This window comes from Lactuca serriola, chromosome 7 (genome assembly GCF_051521515.1).
Source record: "Lactuca serriola cultivar US96UC23 chromosome 7, Lser_US96UC23_V15, whole genome shotgun sequence".
NCBI lineage: Eukaryota > Viridiplantae > Streptophyta > Magnoliopsida > Asterales > Asteraceae > Lactuca > Lactuca serriola.
The window spans coordinates 15217157-15237446 of NC_136414.1; the positions used below are offsets into that span (position 1 = coordinate 15217157).

A 20290-nucleotide genomic window follows, 5' to 3' on the forward strand; every position below is an offset into this window, starting at 1 on the left:
ATTAATACTAAATTCCTATTGATGCATATTAGATGTTAAAGATATAATGAGCATTAATTAGAACTTCAACATTTTAATATGCATTAATTACTTTTTAATATATATATATATATATATATATATATATATATATATATATATATATTAAAAAATAATTAATGCATATTAAATGTTGAAGTTCTAATTAATGCTCATTATATCTTTAACATCTAATATGCATTAACTAATTTCTTAAAATAACTAAAATGATTGGTGCAGAATCAATCATACATACACACAATAGATAGTTAGAACAATATAACCTAACCATATATATATATATATATATATATATATATATATATACACTAGTTTATAATCCGTGGAAACCACGGTTACAAAATTAATGAAACTTTAATAATGAGAACTCAAAATTATTAATCAGTTATTTTAAGTAAATTATTAATTAAGTGATATTTTTTTAGTTATATAGAATTATAATCGTTAATTTAAATAAATATGTGAAATTATATCACCTTATAATTTGTATTAATTTCATTTTAATTTTTATTATAATGTTGTTAATTTAATGTAATTAGAGTGAGAAATTTAAATTTTAAAATTTAAAGTTGAGAATTAATAAGTTGACAAGTGACATGCATTAATTAGGAGGTCTAATAGAATGACACATGACATAAGAAGAATAAAATTTGCATTAATTAAGAGGCCTAATATGATGACAAATGTCAAAAGGAGATTAAAACTATTCTTTTATTAGAATAGGGATATATATATATATATATATATATATATATATATATATATATATATATACTAGTTTATAAGCCGTGAAACCACGACTACAAAATTAATTTAACTTTAATAGTTAGAACACAAAATTATTAATCAATTATAATCGTTAATTTAAATAAATATGAGAAATTATATCACCTTATAATTTGTATTAATTTTATTATAATTTTTATTGCATTGTTACTAATTTACTATAATTAAATTGAAAATTTTAAAATTTAAAATAGAGAATTAATAGGTTGAGTGGTTGACAAGTGACATGCATTAATTAAGAGGTTTAATAGGGTGACACGTGGCAAAAAAATATGTATTAATTAGGAGGCCTAATATGATGACACATGTCAAAAGGATATTAAAACTATTTTTTTATTAGAATAGCGATATATATATATATATATATATATATATATATATATATATATATATATATGACATTTTTTTTGTATACCTATAAAAAATAAATTTTTACTTACACCATATGTATTTGAAACCTCTATGATTTTTCAATTACTTTATAATAATTATTATAAATTGGTTAATAATGTTAAATTAATCGAAAAACTAAATTCTAATAATAAAGTAACTAAATCACAATATTAAAATATCATATTTTACTTCTATTTATAAAATTATGACTTTAACTTTTTAACATATTAGAGTTATCTTATTAGTTTATATATGTTGTCGTATGTAAGCAATTGTCATTTTAAAGTCACAACTTTTGTATAATTTATGATTTTATGCAAAATTGTTAAATTATTAATTTCAATATAACGTTAAACGGTCAACTTAAATCAAAATTTAAGTTAAACTTGAAAAAAAAAAACAGAGAGGCTATTTTATAAATAGTTAAAAGTTATAAATTATATTAGTAAACCAAAATTGCAATTCTAAATTAACAAAAAAACTATGAAACTACTTTTTATAATCATTAAGAATTTTTAAATATGTAGCTTAAAAATAACTTATAATAAGAATAGTTAAAAGTAATAGAAAAAAATTTATAATTGTATCTTTAAAAATAAAAAACAATGTTTGTTGTTTTAAATAATTACAATCAAAGAAACTAAAAATATTCATCAAATAAATTTAAAAAAAAAGTTAAATTTCTGAAACCAAATTATAATAATTAAGAGTTTCCGATTACATTATTTTAAATAACTTACAACAACAATAGTTAAAAGTAACATTATATACAAAAATTATATTATTACCTTTAAAAACAAAAACAATGTTTGGTCTTTTAAATAATTACAATGATAAAAATTAATCTTAAGCAAATAAATTTTTTAAAATTAATTAATCATAACAACAACAATAAATATCGTTAAACCATAAATTATATTTAATTTTATTCATGAATAACTTACATGTAGAGACCATTAAGACAATTGATATTATAAAATTTTAAAAGATATCTATATTATCATATAATTCAAAACAAGTAATGTTTATACTAACTTATTATAAGATTTATTATATAAGAGTTAAAAACATCATTGATATATTTAAAAAAAAAACATATATTTTGTGATGATTTCAAATATATTGTTGTATTTTGCGCAACGTGCATGTATTCGCGTAGTACTTATTGTAAATAATGGTAAATCGTATCATTTGAGGGACTTACGTCAACTTGTCCCATCTCAGATGGAAGGTTAAATCGCAAAACAATGAGAGGCGAATCTAGGGGATTCCTGAGGCGGCCGGTGCAATCTCTCAAATTTTACAACACAATGTAAAATTTTTATTAAATTTTTTTACATAATTTAAATTTATCAAAATGCAATCCCTGAGATTTTTTCCTATGTCCACCACTGAGAACAATAACAATATTTTGTTTATGTTATGATTTGAACTCTAAGTCTCCTTTGTAGAATTCCACTCTTTAACGATTAGACTCTCATTGGAAGAGTTATATTTCAAGTGTGTTTGGTTGTGATTTTGAAGCTTGAAGTTGTATTCAAACATATTGCAAAGAGGATTATGGTGATTAAAGAAAGGATGTTGAAAGTAACATGTATGGTATTTGAATCTTACTAAGATATTGTTGGACATTATAGATAGTGGTTTCCATCTAAAATGGGCAATGAGTGGGAGATTCCCTTTACGCGAAAGTGTTAATTCTCTTTATGCTATTAATCTATTTCTTGTTAACACCTTATTAAGAAGCGTAAACATGATACTATTAATCTACTTCTTGTTTAACGTCTTAGGGTATGTTTGACAAAAGTAGCTGTTAGCTAGAAGCGGATAGCGGTTATCTGGTAGCGGGTAACGTGTAGCGTGTAGCAGATAGCTGGTAGCGGGAAGCTATAACTTTTATTTGTTATATTAATGTTTGACAAAAGTAGCTGAAAGCTTTTGAAATATATAAAATTAATAAAAGGAAAATTGATTAAAAATAAATAAATATATAAATATATTTTTAAGGGTAATTATGAAAATTGATTTCAAAAGCTCAGGAGCATTTTGTTAAACGCTACATCAAGTAGCTTTTAGAATCGAAGCGTTTTGTTAAAACTAAAAGCTAAACGCTCGTACCGCCAAACGAAGCTTTTAGTTTAAACTAGAGCGTTTATTAAAAGCTAAAAATTAGAAGCTCTCAAATGCTTCCAAAAGCTCCGTGCCTAACACGCCCTTAGTAAAAAGTATAAAAAATAGACAGAAAGATGAATAATATTAAAGATGGATGGCCCTTTGCATGTTTGTTTTTTAGGGTTCCAAAAATATGCACTTAGAGGTCTTATTTTTACTCTTGCGAATATGAATTTCAAAATCAACCGACCGACCTAAATATACACATAGTTCTTAATAAATGGATCAAAAGTGTTATCTTATTTGATAAAAAGGGTTTAGAAAGAAATAATAAAACTCTCAACAAATAATTTATTAAAGTGCATGACACATGGAATCCATTTGGTAAGTGCAAATTTGATGGTCTCCCAACACCTATAAACATTTCATTATGATCGATGATGCTTGTTTTAAAATCAAATTGATTCCCTTTGGACATTCTTTGAATTTAAGCCTTCATGACCCCACTATCTACTTTCATTATAAAATATAAAGTCAACTATTCCCCAAAAATCAAATTATTTCAATTTTACTTTTATAAATCTGTTCTTTTTTTACATGTTTTAGGAAAAATATTTCACCATTATCCGATGGAAGTTTATAATATTTAGATCATAGGTTAATTCTTTTTGGGATAATTCTATATAATATCAATGTATTTTCGAGTTATCATACTTTCGTTATATATATATATATATATATATATATATATATATATATATATATATATATATATATATATATATATATATATATATATATCAAACATGCTATTAGAAAGCATCTCATTTAATTCATTTGATAAAACTATTTAATTTTCTTTGAGCTATTTTATTGACATTTTGGTTTAATACGACAATATTAAACAATAATATCAATATTAGTTAAATATCAATATTATTAGTTTTTTTTTAACTCAAATACTTTCAAACTGATTTCGTTTTCTTGAAATACGACTACAATGTGTATAAATAGATAATGACATACATGTTGGAAAAATAAATCGTTCTTTTGAGACCTTATTTTTCTAGTAAGATAAAGCATAAGTTTATTTATTATTGTTTTGAGAGATCATGTGCGATCACTTGTTTCATATATATGTTAAAATACTTTCAGCAAATGCTTTTAGCCCATCAGTATAGGTATTATCCTTTCTATTTGAAGTAAATGATTTAACTCACATGTGGAACATATATGAAATTAAAAGTAATATAGGAATAAGTTAAATTTGTTGTTCCAAAATAAAAAAGATAAAATACTCTCATTTTTGTTCGATGAAAAAGAAAACACTTAAATCTTTAACCACAGGTTTAAATTTGAAGTACTTAAAAGCATCTATAATTTTGGAAAGCTTATTGGGTTAAACAAACTTTCTTCTTTCGTTATCATTTGCCGCTAATTCTCGAAATGACAAAATCTGTTTCAATTTCTAACTTACATCCAGTTGGACCATTTAGATTTTGGATCAAATCGATTGGATTTGATCCAATCAATCTATCTAATAGCAAGCTAACAGTTTCTATACACAAACCACTCAAACGAATAATCAACGATACATTCAACTTTTTTATCGTAGAACTCTCATAGGAGAGGTCATGAGTTCAAGTCTCGGTAGAGAGATGAGTGGTTATTTAGGAGTAGGTTAGTTAGTTTGCCGTTTCAAAAAAAAAATTCAACTTTTTTATTGTCGAACTCTCCTGCTTTGTAAAAGATATTAAATCATCCATGGTTTCTTGTTTCGTCACTATATCCATTGGTAGATAGAGTTTGAAATGAAAGTGGATGTTGTTGGTGTAAAACTTCATGAGTTTGTTTTCACTTTAATTCTCAACCTTCTTTAAAAATATGATTCTGATAGGGCTAATCATGATCACAGAGACACCAAAGATGTTGAAGAAGATGACCCAAGGGGAGGGATGGTGGTGGGTAGATGGTGGTTGATAGTGGGTCCTTAATATTTATAAATGATTACTAAAATTAAGAAAATGATGTAATAACAAAATAAGTGTAGAGTTATCATTTTACACACATCTAACAGAGTAAGACACATCTAATAGAGTAAGACAGGAGGATAATTGGTGCAAGATTTAGACACCACAATGATGTTTTAGACCAACTCCAACCATCAAACACTAAAATTGGTGCATTTTAACACTAAAATGATGATTTCATTCCAACCAAACACTAAAATTGTGTTTTTTATTGGTCAAGTGTTTTGGCCTATATATTTGAGGAGTGAAACTATCTAACATACTAAAATGATGTTTTTTAGTGATTGGTTAGAATGAAAAAGGAAGAAATGACACAAGGATGGTGTTTTTAGAGAATTATTGGAGTTGGTTTAGGATCAACTTTTTGAAAGTTAGACCGAAACTACAAATTTGACCATCAAGTAATTTACTCAATAATCTATTTAGTATGTTTATTTGATACTTAAGTTAATCAGGATACTTTAGTTAGAAAATCCATAGCATCTTATATAAAAAATGAAAATGAAAATGTCGCATACATGAGTGTGAGTCATATCACAACTCCAGTCTTCATATGGAAGTCTCTTTCAAAGTATCTATCAAAAGTGCATTGCTCAAGGTTTTCTCCACTATAAAGGTCAACCCCAAAAAGCCACATTTTCTTTTCTTTATAGCTGTTCCAACCTACTAAAAGATGTTGGGAAAAGTAAGGTTGATTTTCTGATTAAAGACAACGAACTTAAGCTTTCCATCAAGAAAAAAGTCTTAGGACAATGAGGTGGTATGTAAAAGATAGATCTGAGTTAGTGTTTTTTTTTTAAATATATATATTGAGTTTTTTGTTCAAGATTTTGTAAACCCTTTTAAGGAGTGTAAAAGAAATGTAATATTTACTTGAAAAAAAAGGTAATTTTATATCCTTATATCAACCCTCTTACAGATATATTTTCATTATGTTTAAGTTCAAGAGTTCTCACATAAACATAGAGAAGTCATATGTCATGCATTGCTATGCATGCTTTTATATGCTATTCACAAGCAATTATAAAGAAATTAAGTTCAAAATACACATTCATGCCTTTTGTTGTTCACTATCATGATCTTTGTCTTTTGAGTTATTTGTGATGTAGAGATGTGCACAGAGAACGACTTGGACTCAGGACGTTAAAAAGACCCGGTCCAAGTCCTATAAAGTAAGATGGGTTGTACCGATTGTCCATTTTTTAAACTCGACAGATTATGAGACTGTTTAAAAAGCGCAATGATATCCGACTGATTATGAAACTTTTTAAAAAGCACAGTAATATAGCCGCTTTTGTCTCTTAATGCAATTTTTTTTTAAATTTAAGATTCATTAGAATATGTGTTAAGAAGTATCACAAACGCCATAACCAGTTACGAAGCGATTATACCGGTGAAAGATTTCCACGTCCCAACAAAAATTTATTAAACATTGGGCTGAGTACTGGTTAAATGCCTCGATGGGCATCGATTAATTTGTCTAGCTCCGATCATGTTTATTTGATATCATTTGTCTAACATATCTAATACCTTATTATTTATTGCTAAAACAGTCTTAAAATTAAAACAGTGCATCAATAGAAAATATATGTTGTTCACATTTGTTCAAAAATAAAATATTTCATATGTTAAGAACGTTATGACTTGTTGCTTAAAAGAGGTTGCGAGAACCGCATGATATTTGCAAAGATATGTTCCTCTACTGTGTAACAACGAAATTGATAGTTACCAAAAAGTGATATTTTGAAGTTTTTCAATGTCTCTGGGCCAAATATTAATTTGGAACTAAGGTTATGTTTGGCGTAATAGATGAAAAACTAGTTGGTAAATAAAAAGTTAGTTGTTAAATAAAAAGCTAACTGATAGCTAAAAAATTAGCTGATAAAAAATAACATTTGGTAAAACTAACTGAAAAATACGAAATGACATAAAAGCACGTTTAAAAGAATGTGTTTTTATAATTAATTAAGGGGTATATTTTGAAAAATTTTAAAAAGCTCATAAAAAGCTAGTCTAGGTAGCTTTTTAAAAAGTTAGCTTATAAACTATTTTTTGGCTTGCTAAACATGACAACTTAAAAAACTCGAAAAATATTCTAGCTTTTCAGCTACCTGTGACGCGCTAAACACAATCTAAGTGATTGACAATGGTATATTTATATATTGGTAAATTAACCGAAATAATATATTTTTTGGTGACTTGGCAAAATAACCAACATGTGGGGGTTATTCTAGACTCGAATCTGGCCTGGTCCATTTTGAAATGAGTTCCACATTCAATGGATACTGGATCCTATTTAATCAATTCCAAACTTCACACGAGACATGCCATCTCAAAATTATTGGCCAAGTAAAAAACAGAACACGATCGCGATGATATTGAGATTTGTACAGGTTAGTTCTTGATTCCTTTATTTGTTGGTGTGTTTTTTATGGAGTATTAACCGAAAAAAAAAACATAACTCCTTAATAGGAAGTTGTTATTTGCTCGTGGTATTGCATACGTACAACTTATATGTATGACACATTGATGCTATGTTAGGGCTACCCGTATACCCAATCATAAATATACAATATGGCATCTATATGTGATGATTCCCCCCCCCCCCCCCCATAGCAAACCATAATGTTGAAAATAGTGTTCATAGTAACAACATTTGGTAATATTACTACTAATAGCGGAATCATTTTAGGTTACACGTAATAACAATTGACATGAAAACTTTACTAGGATATAGTTTTTTAATAAATTAAGGGTTTAATTAAATAATAAGAAAATGATAGACTTAAAGGGTTTAAGTGTAAAGATTTGAAAGTCATATTTTTATGATAAGCCTATCGGGAGTAGAGGCTACTGACAGGGGACGTTTTCTGACCTGGCCACCTTCCAGCTCACCACCACTGAGTGTTGTAAAATCTCGACTAGGTTTTGGTTAATCGTCGATTAATCCCTAAGCGCTAACCGACCAACTAGAATGCATCTAACGATTAATCCTTGCATACAAAATGAACGAAGCAGTAGAAAACGATAAAATTTAACACTTTGAAGAATTTATATCTCAATAGACACTATTTGATGAATGATTAGTGTTGTATTATTTATATTAACTTATTTTGTTTTGATATTAGTGGTATTTACAAACTTTGTTATGATATTAGACATATTTAATTTTTTATATTCAATGAATTAACTATTTAGGGTTCCTGATTAATGATCGTCTAACCGATTAATCCCTTAACCTCAGTCCATTGACTACCTAACGTCAAACGTTTTTACAACCTTGTCACCACGCTCCTCCGCCATCACCAAAGTGGTTTTAACACACTGATATATAGATAGATAGAGAGAGAGAGAGAGAGAGATGTTGGTGATTTTAGTGTCACCGTGTCATTTTATGTAACTGTAATTAACATGTGAGCTAAGGGACTTCTTAATTTGTTTTCTAATATGTGTACGGGTTGGTGCGGAGTGGACACATGTATAAGATCAAATTAGTAGTCGGTTCGACGATTAGTCGGGGGTCTGGGGGCAGCGCCCCTGGGTCCGGGGTTTCCAAAGGAGCAGTGCCCCTTTGGCGGGGTCTAGGGGTAGCGCCCTAGCAGGGTCCAAGAGGCAGAGCCCCTGGCTGGGGTACATAGTGGGTTATTCCGATTCTTGAGGGTGATTATGGTAAAACTAACGAAACTCGTTAGTTTTGGTAACCTTAAATCCTCATTAAAATCCGGATTACCCTGACTCGTTTCCAAAGGAACCCATAGCGGCCCAACCCTAATGAAACCCTAATATCGTTTATTATATAAACGACTCTTCTTTTCAGAAGAGATACACGATCTAAATCACAAATCGGTGGTTCCTAAATCTTATAATACTTCAGGAATAATATCGGAAATACATCACATACTTGTGTTTATATCATAAAAAAAAGAGAGAGAAAGAGAAAATTAAATATCTTCTTACTTTTTCTTCCTATAAATTCTCCTACCAAATTAAATTATGACATTTGTCATATTAGTATATTAAAATATAATTAAATTTCATTAAATGAGTATTAAATGTTATACATGTCATTATTTAATTATATATGAGAATTTATAAAACAAAAAGTAAAAAAATAAAAAGATTTAATTTCACAAAAAAAAATTATAAAACACCAAACCAATACTGTTTAGCCCAACTACATTTACATCATGATGCAGCCCAAAGACAAAGGAAAACGAATTCCTATCTTATTGGCTTATTCCTTGAATCCTTGTTGATTCCAAGACTAAAACAAAAAGAACTTGAGCATCCAATATATCCTTGCAAAATTCGGACTGTATCTATAGACAACTAAAAAAATCGTATAAATCAAAACCAATAAAACGAAACGGAAGTGAAAACTGATGGTGCAGTTTTTAATTTTCGAAAAATTACAATTTTTTCGGTGCGATTTAGTTTCTAATTTTTCCAATAACCAAACCGCTCTAAAGTAAGACTCCGTTTGATAGTTGCTGACTGAGAAAGTGCTAACTGAGAAAGGTCTGTCTAAGTAAAAAATTTTGACTGAGTAAGAAATCATGTTGTTTGACTGGATATCTGACTCAATGTGTTACCGATGCAAAATGACCATTTTACCCCGATGTTCTATGGCTTACACGTTTCTATGCAATATTATAATAATAATAATAATAACAGCAACAACAATAATAATAAAAAACAACAACAATAATAACAACAATTACATGAAGGCTTCAAAATTATCACAAATACCAAATATGCTTATTTTCTAACCATTCATTTAAAATCTCACCTTCTTGTCCATTGGGCAATGCAATAATTATTGAAGCAAATAGAGACTTCAAAGATTGCCATATTTCACCCATTTTAACTACTAAACACTCGTTTTCACCAATTGTTAAAGAATCAATCAAAGGCTTCAAAATTCTCACAAATGGAAGCCAAATTTTCACCATATGAATCCGTTTTATAGTAGGCAGGATTACACTCCCATATGTTATTGCCTCTAAAACTTTGGAAGTTACCTTAATATTTTCTGATGCCATGACCCAATTCTCCACAAAATCTTTTAAAATTTGTAATTTGGTTAATATTTGACAAGCCCATGACATATCTACTAAAAAGTATTGAAACTGATGCATTTGTGCATCCCTTGTTTCACAAGCTGGGTTGACTCCATTGTTGAATCTGGTTGAAAATCCCTTGAAGTATTGTTTGACTTTGGATTTTACCTCTTGTTTATTTTATTTCAATTGTATTTGATGGGGAAAGAATTCAAAAGCCATTGACCATGGACTGTACATTAACAATATTTTGAACAATACATGAAAATATAAGCACCCAACTACATAAGATTATATTGAAAAAATATGGGTACAAAACAGAGCAAGAATAACAGAATTAGAAGAAATTAGGGGAAACATATTACAATTACAGAGGAATCGTTGTTAACTATATATTAACAACTAATTTGCAAATTGACCAAAACAAATAATATCAATATAACAGCAAACAAAAAACAATAACAGAACACCAAAACTCTGAAATTCAAAAAGCAAAAATATGACTCAATCAGTCTTAAGGAACTATACATTAGCAGCAAACAATAACACAACAACAAACAACAAAAATCGGCTATATAATAGCAAAAATCAGAACACCAAATAGGAAAAGAACAACAAAAAAAAGATTAAAAAAAAAAAAAAAAAAAAAACGAATATTTAAACAAGAAAAGAAGTTACCTGATGAGAAGAGGAACAAAAAAAATCGGACCTTCAAATCGACGATTCTTGTTGTTCAAATCAGAACATAAAAATCGAAACTTCAAATCGAGGATCTTGTTGTTCTATGAAGAAGAAAAACGTGTTGAAAGACAAGAAAAACCGAAGGGGATGGAGGCGTTGATAATTCTACGAATGCAAGGGTAAAATTGGAATCGTAGAAACCCTTTCTCGCTCAGCTCCTTTTTTTCTTCTAACCCACTCAGATATTTCTTTGTGAGTCAGACAACCAAAATTAATCTATCAAACACCTACATCTGACTGAGCCAGCCAAAAATGTCTGACTCGACTCGGTCAGACACAAATCAAACAGAGCCTAATATTTATTGTTTATTGATATATATATATATATATATATATATATATATATATATATATATATATATATAATTACAAAAAGGGAAAAGATAGTAGGCGTCTAAGCGGGATCTTGAAATTAACCCGTCTTCGTGGCTTGTGCCCTAACCGACACACATACACTCACAGTGACCTTTTCCCTCAACTCCATCTTACCCGATTGCCATCGCTATCGCCGGCTCCAACCATGACTATGAAGTATTAACTCCGGTTATAATATATAACATAATTACTAAGTGTTTGAAATCGGTAGCACAAAAAAAAGGTACAAAAAACCGTACCAAACATACACGGTTAAAAACCGCAAGCGCAACTACATGATACCAAATCGGATAAAATAACCGCAAAACAGCTATAAACAACATGTTGTCTCTATAGTTGTTTCTATGGAAACAACATGTCATCTTTATAGCTTTTATCTATGGTGATCGGAAACGTATTGTGATGAACCCTTTAGAGACGATATTTCGGTAAGCTATTGCGACGATATGTATAGCGACGACAGAAAAACATATGTTCTGACGATGCTATGGAGATGATTAGCAACAACATGATGCGTTTGAGTTGTTTAGGGTTACAAACCTCATACCAAGTACAAGAAACTGCTTCTTCCAATATACATTTGGTGGCTGTAGAGACCACCAAATAAAAAAAATCCAAAACCGACGACGTAGAAAAATGACTTGTATAGCGGTAATATGGATTGAATCCACATGGATTGGTTCGAATTAAATCTATGCATTCAGTTTCTACAAAATAAAAATATATGACGGTAAGGGGTTTTCTTATAATTTTAAATGTGATAAAAACTAATTTACAAAAAATAACTAAAATGCAAAAGTATAAAATCTATAAATAAGACGTTACAATGTTGGGATAATTCGCAAGTTTAACTAGTTGATTAGTCATCATAATTTTGTGATGTAATGGGTTTGATGGATCGTAATTTGGCTATAGTAATTTAAGAAGCTTGAAATTACCTAAACTTTTTTTGGTTAGAGAAGCTCATAACATATTTTCTTAGTTAAAGTCACAATTTCCATGAAACATGTAATTAATGAAAATTAACAAGCAATAAGATTTAAAAATTACCAAATCCAAGAGGAATAAAAAAAAATTCACTATCATGTTGAAGAAAATATTTTCATGATTGTGTGTAGTGAAAACAAACACAAGAACCATTTGTTGCTTGTTAATTTGAAGATTTATTATGTAATCAAGAAATTAATTAACTAATTAAACATTCACATATTTAAACTCTGGATTAAAGATATAAACATAAATAGATATTTTATTAGAAAATACCTTCATAAAATACCATTAAAACCCATATAAAATTACTCATAAGAAATTAGTTGCTCTATAGATTCAACCAACATTGGAAATAAAACTAACTACTCATAATAATAACAATAAAAATGATAGAAAATTATATCAATACCGATTACGAAACAAAGACGACAAAAACTCATTGAAATCGTTACTTTCTGTTACTCCAAAAACTCAATCCATAATCAAATTATTAATACAAAAATTAACCTAACATAATATAAAGAAAATGAACTTCCAATGATAATAATATTTATGATAATATTAATTAATGTTTCAAAAATAAGGAATTCGAAAAGAAATGAGACACCCCAAGAAGAGGCGCTCAGTGTTTCTTCCTATCGGTATATGTGAATGAGATTAAAAATATCCTACTGTTCTTTTTGATTGCTGCGTTTTTCTCCCAAGACACATCTTAATGGGCTAAATATTCATTACGTTTTGGGCTCCAAGGTTCAGCCAATTAAATGCTAAAATGTGGGCTTGGATATTGCTCTTTTACCACAAGTCAGTGGTGCACAAAAAAAACCGGTTCAAGATCCGAACCGGTCAAAGAATCGGTTAACCGGTTTATATCGAACCGGTCCATAGTGAATCGAACCAGTTTGAGAACCGAACTACTGGTTTACACCCGTTCGAGATTTTAGTCAATGAAACCGGTTTAGAACCGATTTGTGTCGTGTGAACCGGTACATAACCGATCGAACCACCGAACCATCGAACCGGTAAGACAACCGGTTCGGTCTCCGGTCTGATTTTTAAAACCTTGGTTTTCTTAGTTTATTAAAATCTTTAAGTTTAATAGAAATGTTCGGTTTTACCAGATAAATCTACAAAAAGAGTAAAATTGAAAAGAAAAAAAAAAGTTGCAAACATCCAATTTTAGCGAACCTAAAATCCGCGAAAAGATAAATCCGCACAAATTTATACAAACTTAAGCGTTTTTATGTCGTTATCCCAAACGAAAAAGTGTTGAAAGAACAACGCTAAAAAATAAAAAATGAAAAATCCTAAAAAAAATTGAAAAACAAGTTGTCCCATTTAAAATGGGATAATGACTTAAAAGCCTTTAAGTCTCACAAAAATATACGAATTTACTCTATTGTGGATTTTAGGTTCACTAAATCAAGATGTTTGCAACTTTTTTTTTTCAATTTTATGTTTTGTGTATTGCTGGTTTATTAAAGCTCTTACGTTTAGTAGAAATATTTGGTTTTATCTTTTTTCTAATTTGTAAAATCCCTTAATTTTTGGTTTTCTGGTTCATTAAAGCTCTTAAGTTCAACATAAATGTTCGGTTTTACCATGTAAATCTACAAAAAGGGTAAAACTAAAAAAATAAGTTGCAAACATTCGGCTTTAGTGAACCTAAAATCCGCAAAAAGTTAAATTCGTCTATTTCTAGCAATCTTAAAGAATTTTATACTATTATCCCATTAAAAATATATAAATTTAAAGAACACAAAAAAAAGTGATAATATTATTGTTGATAAAGGTTTGTGAACAATGTTAGTAGATGAATACGTAAGAAATCATATTTTTAAAAAAAAGTGTAATTGAAGCTGTAAAAATTAATTTCAAAAGAAGTTGTGTTTTTTTCAAATTAAACATCAACTTTTTTTTTTCTGAAAAGGACCTCGTAGTTTTCATTGTTTTGGAAAAACCCTCAACTTTGTTTTTTTTTTTCCGAAAAAAAAAACTTTCAACCTTCTAACCGCTTCCGAAAAATCTTTAATTTTTTTTCAGAAAAATCCTCACATTTTACAAGTTTTTTCTAGAGAAAAATAAAAACTAAAAGGAGCCGATCGAAAAAATAAAAATGTAAAGTCTTTTTCAGGACAAGGAAATTAAGATTTAATTCCAAAATAATACAAAATATAAGGTCTTTTATTTTTTTATGAGATTAACCCTAAAAAACAATTAATTTGTAATAAAAGTTAGGGAAAATATTATTAACAAATTATATATATATATATATATATATATATATATATATATATATATATATATATATATATATATATATTAAAGTTTTGAAATATTTTAACTGTAAAGTGGCATATTTTTTTTTGTCAATTTTGGTCTTCCAACTTACAACATTGACCCTTTATCTTTATTTTTTTATTCACAAACAACCCTTTCACTTTGGTTTGAATTTTTCATAACCCTCGCATTTTATTACATATTATTAGTATTTAATCTTTTGGCAGAAATGGTCCCTTATTATTATTATTATTATTATTATTATTATTATTATTATTGTTGTTGTTGTTAGACAAAATTACACGATTGGTCCCTGTGGTTTACCAGATTTAACCCACCCACCATCTGCCATCACTACCACCACCACCACCGCCAAAATTACATAAATGGTTCATATGGTTTACCCATTGTGACAAATCCAGTCCGTACTACCTGAAAAAACCAAATTACCCTCATATTAACGGACAAAAAGCAACGGTCTATATTTTCCGGATTGGTTTTCCAACCGCTGCTATACATGGTAATAAAGTTCAATTTGTGAGACCATTTGTTTATTTTCTTCATTTATTGCAAGAAATAATGATTTAGATTTATTTACTTATGTAATTAGATGACATTGTTTATCTTCATTTACTAGATTATCTCAATGCAATTTAACATGCTACTTTACTTTACAAAACAGTACCTTCCGACCCCGGCAACGCTGAAGAATCTTTTCTAGTTTGAATCAAAATTTTAAAATACATTGAAAGTTGGGACAAATTTTCAATAAAGAAAAGATTAGAAAGAAGTACAAAAAAATTCTACTATATTTGTAAAAGAAAGAAAAATTTGTGCCAAACTTATAAAAAAAAAAAAAAAAAAAAAAAAAAAAAAAAAAGTGTGGGCGAGAACTATAAAAACGGAATGGTTTGAGGGGGGATGCAAGAAGGCGCATTTCTTTAAAAACAGATCAAAGGGACTGGGAAGGGATTCTCACATTAGTCTTTCCCAGGGCACATTGCAGTCTTCAACGAAAATTTCTTTAGGTCGCATTGTTTTTCTCTCAAATATATTTGCATCTATAGCACCTCTCGTGAGTCATTATCACTATAATAATACGGGTTAATGACATATCTTTTTTTTTTTTTTTTGTATATTTATAGTTTATTAAAGTTGGAGGTTTGCAAAAAACAAAATCAATTTTATCTTTTTTATTATTTCTGGTTCATTAAAATTCTTAAGTTTTGCATAAATTTTCGGTTTTACCAGTATAAACCAACAAAAAGGGTAAAATTGATTTTTATTTTGCAAAATTCCAACTTTAATGAACCAAAAATAAACCAAACATTTCTGTGAAACTTAAATGTTTTTATTTCACTAGCCCAATAATAAAGTCCCACATATTTTGTCATTTATGAAAATCTCAAAAACTGGAATGTCACATTAAGATTAATCTCACATGATCGGCATTACATTGCAATGATAGTTACTTTTCATGCCCCATTTGTAAAAGAATCAACATTGCAATACAATGTTTGTATTTGGAACGTATTATGCGTTCATCAATTTATATATATACATCTTCTAACCAAAAGTATAAGTTACAAATTACAACAACAGTAACACCACCACCACTACAGCCAACTACAATAACTTGTTCACAGCCCTGCCACCACCAAAAGTCAACATCCAATATGCCGATTTTCTAACCTTAAGAGGGAATCCACCACCTCCATTGCATAACAAAAGATCTATTTTGACTTTTATAGTCAAACGAGTCAATCCAATCCGTACTTCAAATTGTTTTTAGGAGATGTTCCAAACTATATGAATTTTACAACAGAATTTAGACTCGTTTGTTTGACCACAAAAGTCAAAGCATACCTCTTTTGATGCATATATATGTTTATGGAGGTGCAGATTTCCTGCTTCTGTTGATGCTCAGTTTCATTCAAGTAGTAATGGAGTGGATGCTTCTGATAAAACTGCCCCTAAATATGCATGAAAGAAAGACACTAAACCTTAATACCAAAAATCCAATTTTACCTTCCCAAAACAAAAGCATTCCACAGTATATATATAAAAAGAAAAAAAACACGATAGAAAGACATAAAAATACATCATCAACTCTATACACAAGAGTTCGTATGAATAATACTTCATAAATGACAAAACAAAAACATTAAGGTGTTGGCAATGTTATTATAATTACTACAACTAACATCAACATCAATACAAACAAACACTCTTTAGAATCAAACAAAATTTCACAACAATGAAACAATTGTAAAACTTGGACAATGTCCCTTTTATGTTTTCATCATTATCACAACATATGAATAAAACTGAAACTTTGTTACTATTTTTTGATGAAATAGTTCATTTGTCCACTTCAGCAAAAACTACATATTTTCATAAAGAAATCAAAAATATTCAGAAAAATTGAACAAAACTATTAGATGATTAAAGATCTTTAAAACATTTGAGGCACCTCAAACGAAACTGTTACTATTTAAAAAACTGTTTGCCACGTCATATGTCCACATCAACACCATAACATCAACAAAAGAACCCAAAAAATATTCACAGCAATGGAACAAAATCAAAAGTTAAATGGTTAATGGTTAAACCTCTTTAAAAATGTTTCAAGTAGCTGGAAAGTAACAAATCTGAAACTTGTTTTACTAGTCAAAAAGAAACAACAAAAAGACCTACATGACTATATTTAACCTAAAAACTTTCTAATAAGTAAATGAAAAAACTTCAACTTATTTAGGTTGCGTACCCGTTGCATCCGCTGATATTCTTTTGGCCTTTTCATCATCAAGATAATTCTGATAAATATAAGTTGAAAAACCCCACAACCCCATCAACATAGCAATCACCTTCACCCCATTCATCTCATCATGAAACACCACCACAGCCGCCAATGGAGTCAAAGCCAATGACAGAGTACTAATCACATTAGAAAACAATGAAGACACCACAAATATCAACCCCACAACACCAACCGAACACACCTGCCATGCGACAGCTGTCCACACCAATGTCATCACATACGCCGCTCCCCCTTTCCCAAAACCACCCATTTCACCACCCAATGTCCGCCACTCCCCGCTAGCAAAAAGACCCACCAGAGAAACGCATGTCGCGAAAAAGGAGGTGTAGATTTGAAGCTCCAGAACTACCGAAAAGGTCTCTTTTTTTAAGACCTTTTGAAATGTAACTTGCATGATTGAAAGTAAAAACGCGTATAAAGCAGAAGCACTTAAAGTAGCCACAAATCCAAGAACGTATTTTCTGCTTGTTACACCATTTGGTTTATCAGAATCATCATTGATGGCAAGTAAAGAAGCGGATAATGTCAGAACCACAACCGAGTTAAAAATTAAAGCTGTAAACTTTTGGGAATTTATAAAATATGAGAATATTGCATTGAAGGCTAATTGGGTTGCACAAATGAGTGAATAAGTAGAGGCTGAAAGGTATAGTAATCCCACTGAATAAAGCATATTGTCACCAGCAATAAGGACGCCTATAACAAGATAGATCAAGAATAAAACGGGTAGTGAAACGGATGTGGATGATGTATTTGATGATTTTTTAGATGAAGGAAAAAGAAAATATGGGATAAATAGGATTGGGAATCCTATGGTTTGAATGAGTGTAGCCAACCATGTGCTATTTCCACCTTGATCATAGTAAAATCGACCAAGAATGACTGCAACTACTTGACCAATGAGGAGAAAACATATGTTAATGACAACAAGAGTCCACCATTGCCACCTTTTGAGCTTGGTAAGTTGTGATAGGCTTGATTGGGCTCCATTGTTGACCACACTTGGATCTTCATTATCTATGAATGGAATTACAAAGAAAAAGGAAAAAAGTATTAGCATTTATTTGTAAGGATTCGGATACAAGAATTTTGATGAATATTTAGTTCAAGGGTCACATGCAAGAAATAGTAATGTAGTTTCATTGATTTGTTGATTACAGTATCCTGTTTTCATTTCTTGTTTGTATAACGAAAAATCGACCCTGTTATATCAATGTCTTCCATAAAATAAGCAACTTTCACCTGATAACACACTTAATTGCATAAATTGGGAAAAGGGTGAAATGTTGTTGCATAAATAGGCATTAAACCCTAGATAAGATAAGAGTATATAAGTAATTTTCAAATACTCGGTGATAAGATATTGATGCAGCTAGCATCAGACCAATTATTTCAACCCTGTATAATCAGATAAGGTTATCCAAGCGTTTTAAAAATTTGATTATTGTGAGTTTCAAAATCAATATCAGAATCGATAAATTGATTATTCTTACATGTACATAGTCTAGACATAAATTTCAATAGTTTCTTATAGTTAATTTGGCAATCCAGAAACACAGCTAATTATAATCACCGATTTGATTGTTTTATGCCAAACATCTGAAATTCGATCTTCCACTGATAACTAATCAACTTAATGTGGATACAGAGTAAAAACTGATCGACGATATAAATTACAACAAGAAAAATTAAAAACACATGTTAGTTTTCAATTTGAAAAAAAAAGAACTTCCTTTTGAATTCGTTTACAAATTTACTTGCGGAATTGGAAAACATACACCTATGATTCGATAAACTATAGTGCAGGCAAAACAACTTTATGCTTCAAGAGGATCGATGTCTACCGTTCAATTTCTAAGATTCTCAACTAAAAGGGAAGAAAAAAAAAAGGCAACACTTTATAATCTAATGGAAGAGGGAAACTATCACTCAACGATTGCTTAATTGTAAAGCAATTGAATTCTTGCAAAACGAAGGGTTTAAACCCTAATATAATTCGATGCATGGGAAGAACATAACTCAAGTCGGTGATGTAATTGTGTGATGAATGAAGATACATAGATACAGAGAGAGTGAGAACCTGTCATGGTGGGAAGATCCGTCATGTTATCGAGACACGGGTGGGAGCATATCAAAGAATTGAAGTATTTATAGAGAGAGGTAGGCTAGGTTTTGGGTCTTATCAGTCAACTCGCAAGTTGGTGACGAATATGTTTATAGAGTATAAAAAGTTAAAAGCTTAAAAAGCCATCCAATTTGTAATATTTTAATGGGAAAATCATACAAAAAGTCAAAAACCACTTGTTAGAGATAAACTTTACAAAAACTACTAATGACCCTTTGAATAATTGTCAATTTTTTGTTGATACGGATCAATGTATCCAAATATGGGATGATTGGATAGCAAAGAAAAAAAATTAAAAAGGTATGAAAGAGGGCATAAGAAAAACGTATCTCTTGCTTGAAGCTTTTATTTACCAAAACTAAATTTGGACTAAGCCAAATTTCTATTTTGGTTTTAGGTTTGGTTTCGGACCGGACTCCGGTACAGACCGAATTATATAGCTTGAGTTATGGTGTAGGGGAGGTAAAAAAAATCCAAACCAAATTACCTATTTAATTAATTTGTTCATTGATTAAATATTATATTTCTTTATACTTTA

At 29.5% G+C, this 20290-nt stretch overlaps 1 protein-coding gene across 1 annotated transcript; it reads right to left on the minus strand.

Moving 5' to 3' along the window:
• Positions 1–16257: 16257 nt before the first annotated feature.
• On the minus strand, positions 16258–19844 carry LOC145061700 (putative purine permease 11). Its single transcript, XM_079009243.1, has 3 exons — positions 19708–19844; positions 17574–18644; positions 16258–16779 (listed from the first exon to the last, which is right to left on the minus strand). The coding sequence occupies exons 1-3, from the start codon at positions 19730–19732 to the stop codon at positions 16736–16738; spliced, it is 1140 nt and encodes a 379-aa protein (XP_078865369.1). The 5' UTR covers positions 19733–19844; the 3' UTR covers positions 16258–16735.
• Between the last annotated feature and the right edge of the window lie 446 nt (positions 19845–20290).